This window comes from Elephantulus edwardii, unplaced genomic scaffold (genome assembly GCF_000299155.1).
Source record: "Elephantulus edwardii isolate Elephantulus edwardi_28Jun2011 unplaced genomic scaffold, EleEdw1.0 scaffold00021, whole genome shotgun sequence".
Taxonomy (NCBI): domain Eukaryota; kingdom Metazoa; phylum Chordata; class Mammalia; order Macroscelidea; family Macroscelididae; genus Elephantulus; species Elephantulus edwardii.
In genome coordinates, this window is record NW_006399771.1 from 14,437,620 (window position 1) to 14,461,567 (window position 23,948).

The 23,948-nt window shown below is 40.0% G+C and overlaps 1 protein-coding gene across 3 annotated transcripts in view; it reads left to right on the forward strand.

Annotated features, from left to right (window-relative positions):
* Positions 1–5,356: 5,356 nt before the first annotated feature.
* PPP1R12A (protein phosphatase 1, regulatory subunit 12A) overlaps positions 5,357–23,948 on the forward strand; it is a 176,724-nt gene continuing 158,132 nt past the window's right edge. For 2 of the 3 annotated variants that reach the window (XM_006882545.1, XM_006882546.1), the window contains exon 1: positions 5,357–5,607. In XM_006882545.1, coding sequence (XP_006882607.1) covers positions 5,371–5,607 — 237 coding nt within the window. In that variant the 5' untranslated portion in view covers positions 5,357–5,370. The remainder of the gene's footprint in view (positions 5,608–23,948) is intronic. The other variant, XM_006882547.1, reaches the window with a different exon arrangement.

The window sequence follows — 23,948 nt, forward strand, 5'->3', positions numbered from 1 at the left end:
GTTAGAAAGGCTCTGGCTCTGACTCTATGAGGCAGCCATTCTAAGTCATCTTTGTCCCATGTTGGTCTCTGGTTCTCTGATAAGGCTGCTCTTGCTATTGTCTTCTCTGCCTGACATAGGAATCTCTGGCCCCAAAGAACACACACTGCTCTCTCTGGTTCCTCTTCCTTACTAGTCGTAAGATTCCCAAATTTCTGCTGCTAACCTTGCTCAATTTAAACCTTGTGGAATGGCAACAGTAGTCCATCCACTGTGGACTTTTTGTTGTTAGGGCCATATAGTGGAGTACAACTCATAGGGACCCTATGAACAACAAATATGAAACCTGTCCTATCCTGTGCCATTCTCATCATCCCCAACCACTTAAGCCCATTGCTGCAGTCACTGTGTCAGTCATCTTGTTGAGGCTCTTCATATCTTTCACTCTACCTTTCCAAGCCTTGTATCTCTTGCCATGGCCCTTCCTAGCCACATGCCGCAAATATGTGAAATGAAGTCTTGCCATCTTTGCCTCTAAAAAGCATTCTGGGAGATCCAAGATGGTGGCAGAGGCAGAGACAGCATGATGAGCTGCGGGAGCAGTGAACCACTTAAAGCAGGGCCATTATGGCCTTCCACAGACTTCGGCTTATTGATAATTGAACACTTAAACAGTTGATGACTGGACCTAAGTGAAGATTGAGGCTCAACAACAGGAATTCAAGGAGTGAGTCTCATAGCTCCCAACTCCCTCCCTCCCAAAGAGCCCGTGCCTTGCCGCACAGCCGCTGTAGCTCCATGAGGCTTCCACAGCCTGAACGAATGGATTCCCTCACCCAGAATGGATGCTGGGCACCGGCCCTCCTCAAGACTGGTACAGTGAAGCCACCACACTGCCACAAGGTGGACTTGGTCTGGAGAGAATTCTTGGAGCCAGGATGGTGGCTGTGGGGAAAGCAGGTGCCCACCGGCCGCCCGCACAAGAGGGGTTGCGCACCCGCCAAGCGCCCGTGTGGTGGGCTGGGGAGGCACGCCCTCAACGGCCGCCCGCACTGGGGGGGGGCGCCTGTGCTGGGGAGGGGGGGCACGCACCCCGCTGGCCACTTGCGTAGGAGGTGGGGGGATGGGATGCATGCCTGCCATCTGCAGGTTTTGGGTTTCCTTGGACAGGCCAAAGAAGACAATTACCTATGCATTGGAAAGGCAAAAGAGGACGATTACCTATGCATTGGACAGGCCAAAGAGGACAATTACCTATCAATGGATTGTTGAAAGTCACTGTGAGTCTGATGACCTTAACAGTGGCAGCATGCACAAGAGGACCAACATCGTAAATGCACCACATATTTTGTTCTGTTGAATGCTTCTGCCAAAAGATGGTTAGACCTGGGGGGGAGTCTATTCACAATTCTCAGGTTCCCTTTATCATATATAAAGGGGGAGGGCAGTGACACCTACTTCAAAATATAGTATGACCACTTATGGGGGGGGGGGTAAAAGTGGCAGTGCTGGAATTGGAAACACTATCCCTGACCACAGAGTCCTCAGTCAGGCGAGGGGACCAGACTGGGGTAGGGGCAATCGGAGGGGGAGTATACCAGCCAGCTCCTGGGGGGTGTTGCCCTGCTCGACATGGGCTGCCCTTGGCCCCCGGCTCGGGGAGAGCCATCGCGACCCTCAGGGTGAGCTCCTCAGTCTCCAGATTGTGCCGTCTGACCCCTGGGTGGGGAAGGAGAAGAAAAAAAAAAAAGAATGCCTAGGGTATCCAGAGAATGTTACCTAGGCCACCTTCTGCCACCCTCCCCCCAGTAAACCTGAAAGCAACACCCTCAAAGCCCTTCTATTTGTAACTCACAAATTTGTTCTCTCTAGGTTTGCTCCCTTTCCTATAGGTAACCTTAACTCTGAATTTTACTCCAGAATTGACCCTGAACCCAGTGCCAGTGACAAAAAGGAAATACAACTGACAACTAAGGAAGCAAAGGAGGATGGGGCCTCTGGGTTCAACCAGCCATCCCCACTGGACCCACCTGGGAAAACACTTTGCAGTCCAGAGGGGAGCAAATGACAGGAAAATATCTTCTAACAGAGCAAGAAGGCAAAGCAGCTGTAAGGTGATAAAGCGTCCTTCCTTCCCCCCTTTACATCTACACCCCTGTTCAGCATGAAGAAGCCAGAGAGTCGGCATCCAATTCCCAAATCAATAAGACAGTTGGTTTAATTACTATTGGAAAATGCTTGTCATTCCTCTGTAGCATCTGGTCCCCACTGGCCCCTCATCATTTCCTTCACCTGCTCTCCCCACTGACCAAACTGTGCAGCTCTGCAACTGCATCCCGGCCCATCCTCACCCTTCTGCCCCCAACCCTCACCTCCTTGTACCCCCAATATGTTTTTCCCAATAAAATAAAAATAAAAAGCATTCTGGGTGCTCTTTCTCCAAGACTTATGTTTGGTTTTTTGGAAGTCCATGGGATACGCAGTACTTTTCTCCAACACCACAATTCACAGGTATCAATTTTCTGTCATCCTTATCCATTGCCCAGCTTTCAGATGCATAGCAAGTGACTGAAAAGACCATGGCATGGATCAGGTGCCCACTCTATTTATATGACTCCACCCAAACATGTGTCAAAGCCAATGGCAAGGAAAGTAATTTTGAAAAATAAATCTTGACATTACAATCTCTAATCTGGGTTAGAAAGCCCTGTGCCACCTAACACATCCAGCTGCTAATTAAAATTTGGCTGTACTCATTTGCCAGTTAATCCTCAAGGGAAAGACAGGTAAGGTCTTCCTGTAAAGGTTTTATGTGTTAAAGGGTACTGATTTGGTTCAGACTCATAGGCACAACCATATGCACAACAAAAGAAACCTCTAACTTCTCCTGTGTTGTCCTCAACATCTGTGCTGTGCTCATGTCCAATGCTGCATTCACTACGTCAATTCGTGTCCTTTTCTCCTCCACTGACCTTCCCAAGCATGACTTTCCCCCAAAAAAGACTGGCCCCTTCTGATAACATGGTGAAAATACACGAGATAAAGCCTCACCATCTTTGCTTCTAAGAGTATTTTGGATGCATTTATTCAAAGACTGATTTATTTGTTCTTGTAGTAATATGTGGTATATTCACTAGTCTTTACCGATACAATTCAAAGGCATCAATTTTTAACTTTGCTTATTAATTGTCCAACTTTAATTTTCAGGTGCAGAATTTCAATGGAGGTTGCTATGAGTTGAAACTTACTTAGTAACAGTGCATGCAGTATGGTTTTCGGATATGGAGTACAAGGACCCTGATTAAGGCTCCAGCTGCTGGGGGGTGAATGGTTGGAGGTAAACTTACTAATGATTGTCCCCACAGAAAAATGAGGCTGTTTGTTCCTGTAAAGATTTGTTATTTGCCATAGAGTCAGATCCAACTCATTGCTGACTCTTTAGAGGATTTTTAGAGGCTTTAAATTGCATGGAAGTAGACTCCTCATCTTTCTCCCAAGAAGTAGCTGGTTAATTTGAACTGTGTGCCTTTGGGCTGGCAGTGCAACTCCTTAACCACTAGGCTACCAGAGCTTCCTTCAGTAAACACTGACAGGGAATTTCTTGGAGAAGTTCTACTGGTATGAGTTGGAATTTGACTCAGATAGTAATGCGATTTGGTTTTGAACTTGAGTATATTTCTGTAGTAGTTATTGTGGTTCAAGAGCCAGTCTCACAGACAGGATCTCACCTAAGATTTTGGTTTTATTTCCCAGTATGATAGGCTGTAGTCTGTCTACTTGAAAGAGTCTTACGCTGGGAGAAGGCAAAGTTATTATTGTTCACTGATGTAGTCTTAGAATGTAGAGCAATAACGAAGAAGTTGTGGTGGTGTACTTACTATGTAATGTGGTGCTAACCAAAAGGTTGGCAGTTCAGATGCACTGAGTGTGGCTACGGGTCAGAATTGAGCTGATTCGTGACAGTAGGTTTGGTTTTAGATTGAGTAGTGCCTATCCTGTATGTTGAATAAGCGTTAATTCTGCTTCAAGGTGAAATGAAGGTGGGCACTTAGGTTAGATGATCTTTAACCTTCCTTTCACTGATATGACTTTTATTTTGTTTCTAAACACTCTCAAAAAAAAATGAGGTATTTAGAAAAACATCAGTTGGTGGAGATAGCAAATTTCCGGTGTGATCATACAAACCAAAAATAGGGTTTTTTTTTTTCTTTTTTACGACAGTAAAATTTAAAGTGATTTTCTTAAAAAAAATGGTCTCAAAAGGTGGCACAAATAATTATGTCACTCTTCACTGTTACTAAAACGTGCTCACTGGTTTATGGGTATTAAATATGTATTGTTTAAATGACTGTTATCATTTAAATTTATTTTTTAAACTAGAAGTAGGAAGGTCTTTTCGAAAAAGAAGGTGCAGGGATCAGAAATGCCTTAAAAGGTCAGGACCAGTAACAAGGCTGTGAGCCTCGCTGAGCTCAAGCGTAGTACTGCCAGGCAGCCTGAAACACTGAGAGAAGGAATGAAGGACTCGAAATAAGAATTTGAGGAAAACAAAAACCTCAAACAACAACAACAAAACTCAGCAGAAAAGGAAAGACATTTAGCAGAACGTTTGGGTGTTGGCAGGAAGCCACTCAATTGACCGCAGCCCAACCCTTGGCACTAGCCAGTCATCTCCGGCTGGGATGTGGGGGGAACTACCTCCCAAGACTTTAGCTGCACACCCTCACTTTTAAAAGGTTCTGTTCAGCTGTAAGACTGACATGGTTTCGGGTGCCTAGAAAGAAAAAAATAAAAAAGCGGAGAACCTGTCCCCTATTCGATTCAAATAACGTAGGCCAATAGGAAAATCTTCCGCACTGAGCAAACGACTCGGCAGGTCTGCCCCCGCGGTGCTGCGCAGTCCGACTGCTGGCCTTCATGCCTGCAGCTGGGCAGGGCAACCTTCCTGCCATCCTTCTGCCCTCCCAGGTTGGTCCAGGGCCCCGCGGCCCGAGCCACACCCGCTTCCCTCCGGTGGCCCGGCCGCCCCCGCCGCAGTTCTTCCGAGCGCTCTTCCTGGGACGGGCACAAGCTCAACGCGCATGCGCAAGGCCTGAAGGGCGCCTCCCTGCCGGATCTCGCGAAGTTACGTTACACTGGCCGCCGCCGGTGACGGGTTGCCCGGCCGGGGGCGGGAGGGCTTCTGTGGTAAGAAGGGAGGTCCGCTCGCTCGGGCGCGCCGCCCCAGTGCTCTGTGGGATACTGGAAGTCTCGAGCGTCTCCTCCGGGTTCCCAGCCCTGCTCTGGCCCGCGCTCATAGAAACAGTCACACACCCCCTGCCTCCCCTCTTTTCCCTCTCCGCCTCACCCTTCCCCCCCTCGCGATAAGAAGACCCGGCGGCAGGAGAGGGGATGAAGATGGCGGACGCGAAGCAGAAGCGGAACGAGCAGCTGAAGCGCTGGATCGGCTCCGAGACAGACCTCGAGCCGCCGGTGGTGAAGCGCCAGAAGACCAAGGTGAAGTTCGACGATGGCGCCGTCTTCCTGGCTGCTTGCTCCAGCGGCGACACGGACGAAGTCCTCAAGCTGCTGCACCGCGGCGCCGACATCAATTACGCCAATGTGGACGGGCTCACGGCTTTGCACCAGGTCTGTACACCCGGGCGCGCGCTCCGCCGAGGCAGCGGGGCTCCTCAGGCCTCCTGCCAGGGCCTCCCCGCCGCTCCCGGCCTGGAGGCTGGAGGGCTTCTGGAGGCTCCCTGCTGCGGGGTGAGGGGGCGGCTTCCCGCGACGGAGGGAGGGAGGGAACCGGCCCTGGGAGGGTCCTGCGCTGAGGCCCCCTTCTGACCACTTGTGACCAGTTGTGAACTGGTGGTGTTCCGGGGCCAAGACTGGCTTTGGGGCCCTGCTGCCATTTGTGGACGTGTGTCTAGGATCTGGGGTCGAGACGGGGCGTAGTAGTGTAATGAGGTGGTGCTTGGGCCCCGCTGTCAGAGATTTATTTGGGGGAGGGAAGTGCCGAAGGAAACAACTTACAACCACGCATTTAAGGACACTTGGGTAGATGGACCTCTTTGGCTCATAGGTGGACATTGGATTTGCCGTACTTTTAGGACTTGATTGCAAATAATGATAATAGTAATCAGGAGCCTTAAGCTGAGAACCCTGAGCGAACGATTTCCTGTTTTCTCTTTTATTGCATTTGCTCACTGGGGAGGGGGAAAAGAGAGTGTAATTGTGTGATTCGCCCCTCCTGAAAAGGAGGGGATGGAAGTGACCGGTCAGAAGTACTCGTCGACCCACCTCTGGCCCCTGTACATTTGTCTGAAGTCTGGGACTCGGTGAAGTTTGCCGCATTGTCCAAGAACCTTCACTCTCAGCTCCTGGGCAAATGCACTGGGGTCAGAAGTGGAAAATAAATACAGGACATTCTTTTAAAAGCCCGTTTTGAGGGTGGGAAGAAACGGAAAACTGGTCACAAAGTTTTCTCAAAATGGATGCTTTGGACATGTTAAAGTTTTATAGTAGTCTGATCGGGATCTCTCAATGTTAGCCAAATAAGGAGAAACTATTGGCAATCCAGAGATAATGTTGCTTTGCCTTTAACAGGCCAAAAGCAACACAACCACGTAGGGTTCTGCAAGAAAAGCAATCCCCCCCCTCCCCTTGAAGTGGTGTTAGTAGGTAACAAGACATTTCCATTTTCCTAGTTGGCAACAATTACTGGGAAACGACCTTAAAACAGTAACTTCCTCGACAATGAAAAGATTTTGTGAACTTTTTGAGAATTGGTTGTATATGGAAGATAGTACTGTAGCAAAAAAACTTGTTTGAGAGGTTGAAACATAAAAATTTTTTTATTTCAACGATATTAGCATGTTGTCTTTCTGAAAGAGGTGTGTGGTAGCATTTTTTTCTTTTGCTCCTTCCTTTTGAAGTGAGTGATGACCATTTTACGTTTTACTTAATTGAATTCTTTATCACAGTTGGCTTATAGCCTTTGTTTACAGAGTTGACTGGATGAATTGAAATGACTGACAAATTGCTGGATAAATAGGGAATTCAGAATGTGGTACACAGAAAGGGTGTAGCTCTAACTTTTTCTCAGTTACACTAATTTTGATTCTTTAAAGTCAAGGAAACCTTAATTGGTTTATTTTAAGGCAAAGCATACTTGAGATTCTAAACCATCACTTTGAAAATGAAAAAAAAAATTGACATTCAGAATGGCATTGTAGTTACGATATTGTAAGATGAATCTTCAAATTTTTTTCAGGTATAATTTTTAAAATACAACTTTGACTGTATCCAGAGGTCAGGATAATTGTATAATTTCTTACATCAGTATGTCTTATTAAAATTGCTAAGTAAAAATTTAAATTTATCACTGTTGTAAAGAACCCAGTTGTATTGGATTGAAGGAAGATAAAACCAGTGCATTAATGTGATACTGGGTGCGTATGGGGGAAAAAAAGTACACTTAACAAGCTTTTCAAGGTTTCTCTCTTCCCTTCTTTACATCTGTACAATGTTGCAAGACTTCTATTTCTTATCATGCAAGAGTTAACCAATTTCTTTCTCAGTAATTACTTCAGTGTTTAGTTAGACATTATACAAGCTGAGTCTTTACTCAGTATTTTGTTTTAGATGACAAGTATTTAAGTTTCTAAATTTATTAATAAATAATTTGTATAGTATTGTCATTATTTGTAAGTTTTCTATCTGCATGTTCTTTAGATCAGTGAAACGAGAGTCTTTAAAATATCAAGCATTAAAAGTTTTCTTCACTTGGTATTTCTCATTTATCAAATCTTCTTGTACTCCAACCCTCCCCCCATGTGTCTGTAAGAGCAAGGAGTTTAAACTTTGAGAAAATTCAAGGACTACAGATAATAAAAGGTGATAAAAGCGTTTGGGTTTTTTTTTTTTTTAAAAAAAAAGAACAAAAAAATTAAAGCTGTTAAATGATGTTCTGATTCCTACTTGCTTTAAACCTTGAATTGTAAAACCTGAAATGGTCCAATCATAGGGTTTTTTTGGTTGGTTTTTTTAAATTTAACTTCTCAGAAGAGCTCAGATACCTATGCTGTTTTGACCAGATTATTAGCCTTTTGAGGTATTAATTTACTTCATCAAGTGTCTTAAATTTCATTTTCAGAAGAAAAATTTTAGATACTTCACAACATACAAATACACTTCTTAATCATTTTGCTTACATTTTCAATATAAGCATTTAAAGATTTCTTTATAGTTTAGCTTGTACTTTCATTAGAAACTATTTCTTCAGCTGTTCTTTTTGTATGCTATCCATTTAGAGAGCCAGGTTTCTTGTCACTTTCCTTATCTTGCTCTCAAGAATGGCCTTTTCCCCTCAGTAGTGTACAGTACTGTAATTTCCAAAATCTGGAACTGAAGTCTGGAGTAGATTTTTATTTATCAGTGGGCAGTAATCAACTTTTGATTTTATAGCTACCTAGGAGAGTTTTGGTATGCATGATCTTTAGGAGGCTGATTGGACTCTGCAGTACTAGGTACAATTTGAGTAATAAGGTTGTCGATATAAAGCTGTATTGCAGTTTTTTAATAACAATATTCATGAAAGCAAATCTGAGATTTTTTTCCCTAACAGCTTTCAAATCTATAGGTTATTCTAGACTTTTGGTTTTGCCTTAAAATCTTATTTGCTTTCTCTATCAGTTAATTTTAAATCACTTTTTCAGCTCTTACTTACCTCTCAAGAGCTCTAGTTACTCATTTCCAGTTACTCATTTTCTCTTGATACGAAGTACAGTCATGCATTGCTTAACGTCTGTGATATGGTCTGTGAAATAGGACGTTATGTCATTTGGAGAATGTATGAAACACCATATTGTAGCCTGATCTTTTTCCTTTCAACATGTTGGACAAGCATTCTACCTTAGCAGTGGTCCTCAGTGAGCTGAGAGGAATTCACTTTTATGTCTTGTCCTCCATCCATATCATTAGCATTTCTCCCCCATATCTGATATACATCTCTCTTACATTTTTATTAGCCCTGTAGCTTTCTGTAGAGCCAGTTGTTTACAAATTGGAAAATCTTTTCTTTATTTTTTGAGGATTTTTGTGATTATCAAGTGTGGCATGTCTAAATCGCAAGCATTACTGTTCAATGACTTTCTACTTCTGTGGTGTTTAATATTATTTCATTTCAGGATGTGTATTTCTTTTGCCTCTTGATACTGCAATCACTAGCTCTAGGTTTGCTGTGTTTAGGAGCCATAAATGCATTTTTTTGGTAATATTTTTGAAAGAATTTTAAGCAGAAAATAACTAACATTTTAAGAGACAGTATGTCTGGCAGCGAAGTCACTTTGTGTACAGGAGGCTTTAGATAGATGTGTTGGTGCAGTAAGCTATTCAGTTAGTACATCCTGCTGTCCAGTTTAAATGTCTGTACTTTATTGGACCATGACTGTGGACTTCTGTATGGTCAAATGGTGACTAAAAACATGACAGTGCATAACTGTATTGATTTAATAGTAAATATATTGTAATTTTAATCTTAATAATGAAACATTTACTTTCAGGTTGATCATGACTTAAGGCATTGTCATAGGTGTCGTAGTACAATTCTACCCGATAATGCTCAGTGGCTGAATATTTTTGGATGTAGCTCATCAAGCCTTTTGTCCAAGGCAACTGTGAGTGTATTCCAGCTCTTAACCTTTTGCACTACACAGTGACTTATCTTGAAGTTCTTTTTAGTTGTTAGATGCCATTGAGTCAATTATAATCCATAGTGACACTATTAACAACAGATCTGAACCCTGTTCTATCCTGTGCCATACTCCGAATCTCTGACACACTAGAGCCATTTCCAGCAGTCCCTGTGTCAGTCCACCTGGTGGAGGGTCTTGCTATCTCACCCACCCCTTGCCTTTCTCTCTCCAAGGAATAGCCTCCTCTAGCAGCAGGCCCAAAGTATGTGAGACCTGTGGTTCCCCACCCCTCACCCCCAAACCATGCTTATTGTGTCAGTACTGATTTTCATAGTTTTAAATAATTTATATAATCTGTCTACTTTTAATTGAGCTTTGGTAGTCATGTAGTAAAGACATGCTCTGCTACCCCAAGGGCATGTGGTTCAAATCCATTACCTGCTCTGGGGGAAAGATGGACAATCATCTCCCATGGAATTTATTGCTCTGAAAACCTGCTAGAGGGTCAGCTGTGGTTGCTTCTGACTTGATGGTATATAGCAACAATGTAACAATCTACTTTTGTCTTTTTTAAAGTTACTTTGTTGTTATTAGGTGCTGCTAGTAGGACTCAAGCAACCCTTGGAACAACAGATCTGAACCCTGCCCTATCCAGTGCCATCCTCACAGTCTCTGACACACTAGATCTCATTGCTGCAGTCACTGGTGCCAGTCCCTCAGGTTGTGGGTCTTAGTTTTCTTTGCTGTCCCTCCACATGATGTCTCTCTTCAAGAAATAGCCTCTCCTAACAACATTCCCAAAGTATTTGAAAGGAAGCTTTATCATCTTTTCCTCTTAGAAGCACTCTGCCTACTCCTTCTCCAGGATATACCTGTTTGCTCTTTTAGCAGTCCATGAGATATTTAGTACTCTTCTCAAACACCACAGTTCAAAGGCATCAGTTGTTCTGTCCTTGCTCATTTCCTAGCACTTAAATGCATAGCAAGTAATTGAAAAGAGCATGTCCTGAGTCAAGTGTTTCTTAGTCATTAAAGTAACATCATTGTTTTTCATTACTTTAAAGGGATTCCTGACAGTGAGATTGCCCAGTGCAATACATCTGATCTTCCAGTACCAAGTGTATTGATACAGTTACATATTTTTCATTTTGTTAGGTGTAGCTAACATCCTTTGGCCATTAATTTAGTTTTACTGTTCTCTGCCATAGAATCGAAACTGATTCATAACTGACTCTAGTGGGTGTTGAGAGGTTTTAAATCATATAGGAGGAGATAGCCCATCCTTTGCCCACAGAGCAGCTTGTGGATGTGAACCACTTGCCCTTAGGATTGCAGCATAGCTCCTACTAGGCCACCGTTGAGTTGTTTGAAAATGTTTTTTCAATGTCAAGAACTTTAAAATCAGCCTAAAAGAAACTGTAAATATCTTTTTAAACCTACTTTTCTGATTGAAGCCTTTATTTCTGTCAGTGTCTAGATTAAATGGTTTAAATATTTCCATTCCTTGTCTATCTGTATTTAATCAGTTTTCTAACTCCCTATATTGTATCATTACTACTTTTATTATTTAGTTGTTGTCATTGTTATGTGCCAAGTTGGAACTGATGCATAGCTGACCCTCTAGCGAGTTTTCAGACAGGGAGCTCTGTTGGTCTAGTGATGAGAAGTTGTGCTGCAGTCCTGAAGGCACGTGGTTCAGATCTACCAGCTGCTCCACTGGAGAATTATGGGAGGCCTCTTCCTGCTCAGTTAACTGCATCTGAATACCTGCTGGAGGGTCAGCTGTGGTTCAGTTCCTACTTTATGGTACACACAACAACAAACCACACAAAAAGAGATTGCCTGTTTTTCTCCCCTGGAGCAGCTAGTGAGTTCAAACCACGTACCTCTGAATTGGCAGCACAGTTCCTTAACCAGCTAAGCAACCAGTGCTCCCTATTATTCACCTAGTTCTACCTTTATTACTTTTATCCCTGGTTTATGGCTATATCTTTATTTTCCCTCCGTCTTTGGTTTTCCATCCATCCTTCCTGCTCCTATCAGATTACAGTTACTTAATATCAATTTGATTGTGTCGTTCTTTAGATACCCATTTAAAGCTTTTTGTCATTTAACTGTAGCTTATGCTATAGCTCTTGTGACCTGATGGGTGGGTAAGGAGTTGTACTGCCAACACAAAGGTAACCAGGTGGAATCTGCCAGCTACTCTTTGGGAGAAAGATTCTGTGTGATTTACAGCTTCTGAAAACCCACAGGAGAGTCAGCTATGAGTCGATTCTGACTCAATGGCAATAAAGGACTCTGGTGGCATAGTCCCTAGGAATTGCCTCACAGTTCAAAGGCTATGCCTCTCTGGCAACTCAGTCCACTAGTTGCTCCCGAAGTCTCGAGAAAGATGAGGCAGTCTTCTCCCATGCAATTGATAGTTGCTGAAAGGCCAACTATGAGATGGTCCAGACTTGATGGCGTTGAATGAGTGAGTGAGTGAGTTTTAATTCACTTGATGGGAGCTTTGTGGGTGTAGTCCTTATGAGGTTGTACTCCTAACCCAAATGCTACACCTCATTTGGAATCTACCAGCGATTCTTCAAAACTTGGACAGTAGCCTCTTGTATAATTTACAGCTTTCAGAAACCCACTGGGGAATCATTTATGAGTTGGTTCTGACTTGATGGCAGTAAGGGTGAAGGATACACTTTAAGGCTGCTTGTCTCAAGCAGTTTGAACACACCAGCTGCTCTTGGGGAGTAAGATGGACTGATTCCTCCCATAAGTAAATTTACAACCATCAAAACTGGTTAGAGAGTTGCCATGAGTCAGAATGGACTGTACAGTAGTGAGTTTGGGTTTTGGTTTTGTGCATAATCAAAGAATCTTGGTGGCTTAGTGGCTAAGCTCTTGGATACTGAGTAAAAGGTTGGTGGTTCAAACCTGGCAGTTACTCTTCAGGAGGAAGATATGCTCAAACCGGACAATTGCTCCTTCATTAATTTTCATATTGTTACAGCTTTGGAAGCCTTTTGGGGCAGTTCTGCTCCGCCCTACTCTGCTCTGAAGGGTCACTGCATCAGAATCAACTAGACAGCAATGGTTTTGTTTTTTGCTAGTTTTTTTGTTGTAGTGGTGGTTGGTACTTAGTAGGTGCTTACTAAAGGTGTATGAGTATTTTATCTTCACAGTAGGCTTGTAGTTCTATTGCTACATTCATATTGTGAGTTACATTTTTGAAACTTTCACATCCAGATTTGTAAATAGGTTGTTCTTGCATTTATTAGGTGCTTGGTAAATGTTTTTGGAAACTTTTGTATTTAGGAAACATGAAAATTTCTTACAGATCTTGCACAGACTTTTAAATTTGGGGTCTAAAATGGCTATATTATTGTTTAGCCTTCCTATAAAAAATAATAAACTTGATTGCATCTTGTTTAAATCAATTTAAACAGGAAAATATTTTACCCAGGTGCTGTGTAGGCCAATATAATTAATAGTGACCATGTGAACAACAGGTCTGAACTCTGCTATATTTGAGTCTACTGTTAATGTCACTTTATCAATACATTTCCTTGATGGTCTTCCTCTTTCATTGACTCTCCCCCTTTCCACACATGTCTTTTTCCAAGGACTGGCCCTTCCTAACAACATGTCCAAAGTATGTTTTACTGTTTATGAAGTTTGACCTACCTTGCTGCTAAGGAGCACCCTAGTTGCACTTTCTCCAAGACTGACTTGTCTATTCTTTTGGCAGTCTATTAGTACTCTTCACCAACACCACAACTCAAAGGCATCAATTCTGTCATTCCTACTCATTGACCAACTTTCAGATACATAGCAAGTAATTGAGAAGATATAGCTAGAGTCAGGTATACTTTAAACTGACAGCATTGCTCTTTAGCACTTTGGAGACATCCATGACAGTAGTTTTCCCTAATACAGTACATCTTTTGAGGTCAACTTCAATATTTTCTCCATTATCATGATGTTGCCTTTTGTTCCAGTGGTAAGGATTTTTGTGCTCTTGGTGTTGAGTTGTAATCCATATTGAAGGCTATAATCCTTGATCTTTTGCAGCAAGTGCTTTAAGTCCTCTTCCCTTTTAGCAAGCAGAGTTGTACCATCTTCATGGCACAGGTTGTTGATGTGTCTTCCTCCAATCCTGATGTCACATTCCTCATAAAATCAACTCTCAAGTGATTTACTCAGCTACAAGTTGAATAGGTATGCAGAAAACATAATAGCCTTGGCACACACCTTTCTTGATTTTAAAATGTGCAATGTTCCATTGCTCTGTTCTGACAATCGTTTCTTGATCTAGTATAGATTTTTCCTGAGAGCAATTATAAGTGTCAAATTCCCATTCTTCCAAACATTAGTCATAGTTTGTTTTGAGTCACACAGTTAAGTGTCTTTGCATAGTCAATAAAATATATAGACATCCTTCTGGTGTTCTTTGATTTCAGCAAAAATCTTCTGAAATCAGCAGTGATGACCATGGCACTTTTAAATTCATTTGCATAATTTGATGGATTAAAGGAAGGGTAGATAAAGGAAATGGGAAAGATCTGGTATGAAAAACAATGTATACGAACTTTGTAAGTAAAACAGTATAAAAGAAAAAATTTATTTACATAAACAACTTGCTTCACTTATCATAAATATTTAAAAAATACAACCCATAAACCCAAATGCAGAATTTCCTATCCCAAACTTGTTATTTTTTGCAAAGAATTCCTTGAATAGCCCTAGCCAATTTTGGAATGTGCTAGGAGGACACCAGTGTCTACTCTACTATTGTTATTTCTCCGCAGTAGCTGCCTGTGTGCTTCCTGGCAATAATTTTTTGGTCCGACTTTGTAGTGTCATTACCAAGCCCCTCTTTTCATGTGTTTGAGCTAGTTTGCTTGAAAGCTGTGACTGAGCAATTTTTAGTAGTTGGGTAGAAGCACTAGATGGGACAGAACTGTTGTTTTTCATTACTTGTTAGCTATTCTCATAAAAGAATAATATATAAGAAAAATGCTTGTAATTTCAACAGATTTTTCTTTGTAAAAGATAAATGTTTTGAATTTTTTTTTAATTTTTGAATGAGAACATTGGTTTGTTACTGCTATAACATGCCCCTTCTTGACACTTTCCAAAATTGCTGTTTTCATTACTTCTTCATCTGTAAGAAATGTCTTTTATTCTGTTTTTCTTTTAAGTTTATAGTGTTCTGTAGTTGTGTTGAAAAGATGAGATTTTGGCATTGAGAGACACCACTTTGAAAGATTGACGTGGTAAGGAGTAGTATAAATTGAATTCCCAAAATGTGGGTTAGATTAATTCAGTCCTTAAATTTGAGCTTCTGCATCTTTGTTGCTTGCTGGCTACCCATGGATTTCTTTCTCTGTGACACAGCTATATTATAAGTTAAATGGTCACTGTTCTCCAGACTGCCACATAAGAAGACTCCAGCTGCAAGTTTGGAGAATCCATAGAACACCCCAGTCTCATTTGCTGGCCACCATCTCGCTCTCTTTTTAAATTAATTTCCCCCCCCCCCATCTGCCACAGCCTTGGAGTCTGTACACCAACCTTATTTTTTTTGACCTGCTGACTCCTTCCATTTTTTTGTTTGTTTGAAACATCTCACTTGGAGTCTGTACACCAACCTTATTTTTTGACCTGCTGACTCCTTCTTTTTTTTTTTGGTTTGAAACATCTCACGGAACTTATACCATACTTATGACTATGTTTAGTAAAGCCAAAAATAATACAAAATACCTAAGACAAGGCCTGGAAGGGTTCCTAGTGTGGGGCTTCTGTGTCCTAAGTCATACTTTACTCTTCCTTGTCACTTAGGAAGCCTTCTGAGTATCCGTGTTTGTTTGTAGTGTTATAGGCTAAATTTTGTTTCCTGAGCCTAATTAGTTAGTATCTGCATCCTAGGAGGAAGTCTTTCCCACTCACCAAGACAAAGTCTCATATATGCCCTGCCTGTTGCACAGCAAAGACCCGTACTGCTATAAGGGTTATTCTCAAAGACAGAGTCCTTGGCTTAGTGTAAAAGCTATATTCTTTACTCTTCTTCCAACATTTCCCCTTGCCCCCTCCCCCAAGTTGTTAGATGTGTATTAAAACCCAGTTACTATTCTGTCATTTCTGACTTGTGGCAACCCCATGAGTATTAGAGTAGAATTGTGCTCCAAAAGAGCTTTTAATGACTCTTTTCTTTGGACGTTGATCAGCCTTTCTTCTGAAGCGCTCCTCTAATTGAACCTCTAATCTTTCAGTTAACAGCCAAACATGCTAACCTTTTACACTAACCAGGAACTCCAATAAAAGACTTGCCCTTAGTTGATTCTGCTTCAAAGTGGACCAGAGTGTACATAATAGAACTACCCTCCATGTGGCTTTCTACATAGGTTTAAACCACTAGCCTTTCATTTTAGTAGTCAAATACTTAACCATTGGCACAAGTCATCTCCTTTGAAATGGAGAAGGAAGTAGTTTACAGTTTTCAGTCATATTGGCGACTGACAGCTTGAACATTTTCCTATAAATAATCTAGAAATACATATTAGTAATTTTTTTCTAGCTAGCTAATGATTTTAAAACTTCAGATATAGCTCATTTCATTTAATTTTATTTGTGACTACAGTTAGGGTGCTTTTCACATATTGAAGGTCTGTGGCAACCACCTAACTAGCAAGTCTGCTGGTGTCATTTTTACAATATGTGATCATTTTGTATCTCTCACATTTTTATAATTATCACAGTATTTCAGGCTTTTCCACAATACTGTTACACACTTAGTAGAATATAGTATATAGTATAACTTTTGCATGCACAGGGAAACCAGAAAAGTCATATGATTCACTTTCTGATTATACTCACTTTATAGCAGTTATGTGGAACCAAACCTGCAATACCTCAAAGGTATGCCTATAATTAAGATGCATTCCTTTATAATTAAAAGTAATATTATATCTAAATTAACATCAGAATGCAAAATCTTTCTTCAATTTTAACTACAAAGATTATTTTTTCCCTCACTGTATTGTGTGGAAATGGTACTCTAGTAACATAGTCCATTAAGGAGTTGAACTGCTAACTCAAAGACTCTACTTCTCTGGCAGTTTAAATCCACCGGGAGAGTGCTCTTGTGGCCTAGGGGTTAAGGTGTTGAATGGGCAACTCAAAGGTAGCCTTTTAGAATCCACTAGCTGCCCTGTGGAAAAATTTTTCTCCTCTTGTATTTATAAACTTTGAAAACCCACTAAAAAATCATCCATGAGTTGGTTCTGACTCAGTGTTATGTACCGATGACAGTAACATATGTTCATGTTACTGCTGCAGGCATTTTTATGTACTTCTTCATGGTAAAATTTTTACCCACATAAACACAGTCTTGCAATCTTTTAAAGAAAAGAGGTAAATGATAGACAAGCCCATATCTGATAGGAAATAAACCCCCAAATTACCACAACTTGTAACTACAATTATGTTTGCTATCCTATAATTTATGTATAGTGATCGTTGGTATTTATAATTGGCACTTGGGACATTACATGAAATGTTAATAGAATTTCTGAATTACTCAAGCATATTTTAATGAAATTATGTTTGATTTCAATTGAATGAGTGTATCCATACTATAAGAATATTTATCAAATTTTACAAAATTCAGCCAAATTTTATTATAGGTCTTAAGAAGAAATAGGCAGTTGAATATTTACTTACTGTAAAAGAGTCCAATTTGAATTCTTTTTTATTGTTGTTAAGTGCCATTGACTATGATTTATAATGACCTGTGCACAGCAGATAGAGACTTACTGATCCTGTACCATATTATCTCTCTTATTGTTGTTTCTAAAAATTTCCTATCATAAACCAATGAAATGCTTAAAAATATCAGTGATTAAAAGAAGATAGGCTAATTTTAATTATGCTATTTAACTGTGGCTGACTGAGAAGCATGGGAATCCCAAAACATTTGATTGTGCTTATGAGACACTTATGCTTGAACCAAGAGGCAGTTGTCAGAACAGAGCAAGGAGACACTGCATGGTTCAAAACTGGGAAGCAGGTCCACCACCTTTTCAGTCTGTATGCAGAACAGATCCTCCAGGATGCTGGGCTCTATGAGGAAAAATGTGACATCAGAACTGGAGGAAGAGTCATCAACAACCTGTGTTATGCAGATGACATAACTTTGCTTGCTGAAACTGAGGAGGACCTGAAGTGCTTACTGCAGGTCAAGGACTGCAGCCTTCAATATGGATTGAAGCTCAACATCAGGAAAACAAAGATTATCAACACTGGGCCAACTGGCAGCAGCATTATGGATGATGAAGAGATTGAGATTGTTAACAGTTTTAGTTTGCCTGGCTCCACAGTCAACACTCTTGATACCAGAAGCTAGGAAATCAAGAGATGAATTGCATTGGGAAAGTCAGATGTCAGGGACCTCTTCAGAGTACTGAAAAGCAATGACATCAGGCTGGAGATTAAGGTGCCCCCAATCTGGGCTATAATCTTTGCAGTTACGTGCTGTGCTGGACTCTGCTGTTCTCTGTCAGAGAGCTAGACAGTGACTAGAGATGATAGAGAATTGATGTTTTTGAGCTGTGGTGCTGGAGAAGAGTGTTCAATATACCATGGACTGCTACGAGAACAGACAGGTTTGTCCTGGAGAGGGTGAAGCTGAGCTGCTCCTTGGAGGCAAGGATTCTGAAGCTTTGTCTCACATACTTTGGGCATGTTGCAGGGAGGGACCAGACCTTGGAAAGGGACATCATGTTTGGGAGGGTGGAAGGACAGCACGAGAGAGGAAGACCCTTTCTGATTCAGTGATTGGGGTAATGGGAAGTAGGTGTGTCAGACACAGTGAAATTGGCACAGGATAGAGCAGGTTTTAGGGCTCTTGTACATAGGGTCACTATGAGTCACAGGCTATTCAAAGGCACATAACAAAAACATGCAAAGTCATTAAGAGCAACCTGGTCACCTATGATCCTCATTATAAAAGAAATTCTATTCAGTAGCAATAGTAAAAATGTAACTGTTAAATTAATTCTGACTCATAGTCACCCTCCACAGAATTCCTGAAGCTGTAAATCTTACAGGGAGGAGCTCCTGAAGAGTGACTTGTAGATTCGAACTGCCACCCTTTTGGTTATGAGTGCAGCACACCAGATTATTAGTGGGCCTAGCCCCTGATTACCTAGTAAGGAAGGGGGTCGAAATCTGTAAAGATTTAGGAGATTGATGAAAGCTCTTTTTGGGAGCCACTGCCTTTTTTTCCCCTTTTCCTTTTGCACACAAAATTAATCTAGTATTTCTTTGTTTCTTTGATTCACATTGTGTTTCATGTTATCCTTCATGCACATTGTGGCTTATAAAGTTAATCACCATTATTAATTAATGCCTACTTTTACCATGTGTTTTCAGGTCCCTGTTGGATCTTTCCTAATTCCTTCATCCCCTCCCTCTGCCTAACAAACTCAGTCATCCTAGTGCTTTCCCTTCTCTCCTTTCCCCTTTCGCCTTTTGGACTTCTACACACATCTTACTTGTTGACCTTCTATTCCTTCTATTTTTTACAATAATGGTCTTATGCAGTCTTTGTCTTTATGGGACTGAGTTCACTCACCATAATGCTCTCTAGACTTTCCCACGTTCTATAGTATTTTGCAAAATCATTGCTGCTTAGGACTACCTAATAATTGCATTGTGTGAATGTACTGTGATTTCTTCATTCATTTATTGGTGAATATTTGGACTGTTTCCATTTTCTTGCTATTGTGAATAATGCTGCTGTGAACATAGGTGTAAAAATAAATCTCGTTTCAGTTCTGTTTTCCTTGGGGTATATATCTAGCAGTGGAATGGCATCATATGAGATTTCTATGTTCAGTTTTTTTCAGGAAATACCAAACTGCCTTCTAGAGTGATTGTACCATTTTACAAGCTCACTAGTAATGAATGAAAGTTCTAGTCTCTCCACGTCTTCTCCAATATTTATTGCTTGCCATCCTGTTAAACTTTGTCATTGCTGCTGGAGTTAAATGGTATTGGGAGCCATTGCCTTTTATATATATACTTCTGTCTAGGTAGGCATACATATCATCCATAAGCTTTTTGTTCATGTTACAATTTTTCTCTGGAATTTATTTCTCTAATTTATTCTTTAAAGTATAGCTCAGAGCAAAAAGTGGACTTGCTTGATCATTCAGGCACACTGAATGTTTTTACCTTACGCTTACACACTGTTTATATATTTTACATTTTACAGTTATACACTACTTGCTTTTATGGTTGTTGTGTACAGTCAAATAGCTCACCTTCATTGGGTTTTCAAAGATAGCAACTCACACAGTAGGAGATTGCCCATCTTTCTCCCATGGAACAGCTGGTATATTTGACATCATACCTTTGAGTTGGCAGCACAGCTCCTTATTATTAAACCATCTTTTTACCCTAAACAATATGGCTAATTCCATAAAATGGATTTTGACCCATCTCTCTTTAACTCCCTTTGGACATCTGCATTTTATTTTAGCAAATGTAAAGAAAATAGAAAACGACATGGACTATTCTGTGAAGAACAGTGTTCACAGAAAACAAATTAATGACATTTTTTGTAATAGGTAAATATATCAGAATTTACAAACATCCCAATAAAATTATGCAACCAACTTACAGCCCTGATCTGTCCACTTGCTGTACAGAGGTAACTTGTGGTTGCTGCGAAGCTGAACACTGTGACACTGAGGTGTCAAATGCGATAATAGTTACCCGTGGTGGACAGTGTTTGGTGGCGCTCCCCAATTAAAACAAGCTTGGAAGCAGGAGTGGCATCCACTTCTGTAACAGGTTGCCTCCAGAAACCCTGTGAACCTGGAGAAAGGATGAAAGTCACACAAGTGTTGAAGACTTTCATTCATAGGGTTGCTAAGAGTCGCCCACAACTCCACTGGCACTTAATAACAACAGCAACAAAGCAACAAAGGCTTAGAGGATCTGGAATTTTTAAGTGGAATTTATTATGGATTATCAATACAAGTGTAATTTTGGAGTTTATGTAACATACTTTAAAAGAAATTTTTAAAGATAAAATAGATCTCTCGATGTTTAGAAAAGGAATCATGCTTGCATTAGCAACTGATGTTTTTTTAAAAAAAACATTTTAATATTTGTTTTCCCTCAAACACTTTCACCATGAGACTCTTGTCAGTATTTCCTGTGTGTTTAGTTAATCTTCATTAATGTACTGGCTAACCATAAAAAGACAATCTTTATCTCCCTGTAACTGCTATCAATGAACTTACTTCATCTCTTTCATGGGTGGAGACATTCTAGTTGTCATGTTATATAGGAATTTCTGAAATGACACTCTGGAAACTGGAAAGAAGTGAAGGCATGCCTCAGCTGTCACCTTTTTAGCTTTCTACTGTTGAAGTGCACTGTGCGTGGAGTGAGTTATTCTGCAAGAAGTACCTCACCTGACAAAAAGCTTTATAATTCGTATTCGAACAGGAACTATTTTGATTAAAAAAAACAACAACATACTAATAAAGTTTTAAACATTTATAATTTTCTTGAATATTTCCTAATGCAAAGGAGATTAAATTGCTATGAAATGTAAATTGATGTTCTCTTAGAGATGGTAACTATGCAGGAAAATATATTTTCATGGAATGCTTGTTACATATACATGAGGTACCTTTAGTTTGAAGTAATAAACATTCCAGAATATTTATATTTTAGTAGCTTTCAGAGTTATTTTAGATGTTATAAACTTTCCCAGTATTTATGCTCTTGTCCGGAATATTTCTGAATGTCTTCTATTGGAATGTCAGTTCCAGTATGCTCCTTTGAATAACTTCATTGTTGAGGTGTTTGGTTCCCCCCACTAACCAGAAATATCAAGTTTATTGTCATTGAATTGCTTTTGACTCATAGTAACCCTGTTGGTCAGAATAGACCTGATACATAGAGTTTCCAAGGCGCTCAAGATGTATGTCTTAAAACCACCAGCTGCTCTACCAGATAAACGCAGGCAGCCTCCTATTGTACGATTTACTTACAGCCTCTGAAAAACAGCTAGAGGGTCAGCTATGAGCTGATTCTGTCTAGATGGTACATAACAACAACTTTTTTGGTTAACAGCCACATGCACAGTGCCACTTGTTATATGCTTTTGAGTTGCATGTGATTCATAGCAACCGTATTTACAGTAGCTCTGAACCTCCTACGTCCAGAGCCAGTCTCACTAACTCCACAATATACCTACCCCCATTACCTCAGTTACTGTGCCCATCTATCTCATTTTGAGATCTTTCTTTCCTGCACTGTCCTTTCATCCTTCCAAGCGTGATGTCCTTCTCCAAGGGCTGGTCCTTCCTGGTCATGTGCCCCAAGTATGTCAGAGGGAGCTTCAAAATCCTTGCCTCCAAGGAGAAATTTTATTTCACTGTCTCTAAGACAGACTTGTTGTTGCTCTTAGCTGTCCATGTAATAGTATGTTCAGTACTCCTCTCTAGCACCACAACACAAAGGCATCATTTCTTCTTTGGTCATCCTTATTCATTGTCCATCTCTCAGATGCATAGCAAGTTATTGTGAAGACAGTGTCCTGGATCTGGTGCACTTTTGTCCCTAGGTTGACATCATTACTTTTAGCACTTTGAAGAGGTCCCTGACAGCAGAATTCTCCAGTGCAATTTGTCTTTTGATTTCCTGACTGCTGTTGCCAAGAGGTATGATAGTGGAGCTAAGTAAGCTGAAATTGTTAACAACCTCAATCTCCTCCATCTGTAATGGTGCTGCCAACTAACCAGTTGGTGGTGAAAATCTTTGTCTTCTTGATGTTGAGCTTCAATTTTTTTCTTTGAAGCGATTTAATTTTATTTGGAGTTGTTTGAAGTAAATAAGATCATGTATAACGAGTAGAGAGGTGGTGTTTTCTAAAAAAACTTCATTTTCATTGGAATATAATCATAAAGAAGCTAATCCTTGGTCTTCTGTTAACCCATGTTACATTCTATGAATTTGAGTAAAATCTTCAGAATTTCTTTATGATTAATCTTAATAGAATTTTTGTGCTCTAATTTTGCATAGAATGAGTTAACACTACTTTTGAATATGGCCTTGTGTTTGTTGGTGCTTCTGTTAGCCACCCTTATGTTTTGTGTTTTCTACTCTTTGAGGCTGCACTTTCTCATGAGATTATATTTCATTTAGAGTGATTATTTTTTTCCTCAAAGGTATGGTAGTTTTTAAAAAATGTAATTAAGACACGATATTTCAGCAAAAAAGTTGCCTCATATTAATTTTTTCTACTAACTCTTTGAATTATTAAATTTTAACATTGAAATGTATTTAAATTCCTGATACTTTCAGTGTTTTTGTTTTCTTTGTGATGGAAAACCTGAAGTAGTTAATAAATCTTTGATTTCTGCTGCTCTTATTTTATACTATATTCCTCATTAAGATTTTTCCTTTTTATTTTTAAACAGCTATTTTTAGATTTTCTGTTACTTTATATATTTATCTACTCATACTTAATTTTCTGCTTTTTTAGTAATCCATTTTAAAAAATAATTTTATGATAATGAATATGGATATGCTTTCTTTTTAATGACTGTAGCTTTCTATCAAACATGTATGTATGTACAAATACTCATCCCCAAAATGTTTTTACCGAGTCTTCTGATGGTAAACATTTTTTTCCAGTTCCTCATCACAGAATGAATAAATAGTATGTGTGCTCATCTTTCTTAAACTTGTCAAATTATAACCTTAAGATTATTTTCTTAGACATTTCACCTGCAGTCGTATATATTTTGCTCAAAATAACACGTTGCTTTGATGTTTTCTTATACAAGACATATTTACCAAAATTATTGTATATGATATAAAAACTAATACAGAAAATGTCTTGCTGGTACTACAACTATCATATTCATGATCTGATGTCACCCATTCTGAGTCACTTAGATACAAATCTCTTTTCTTAGTTTATTACTGTATGAGCTAACTTTGTTAACTTTCATGCGAATAATTAGGAGCAAGAGCTACAGTGAAGTCGTTCTTTTTTTTTTTTTTTTGGTGAGAAAAATTTATTTCATTTAGAATTAGCCCGCCGGACTCAGTTTAGATGATCCCAATTTTGTTGGCAACATCCAAAGCATCATAATCAGGAGCAAGTCAAACATAGGCCTTCTTCTCTCCATCAGGCCTAATCAAAGTGTTGACCTTAGCCACATCAGTGTCATAGAGCTTCTTTACAGCTTGTTTAATTTGGTGCTT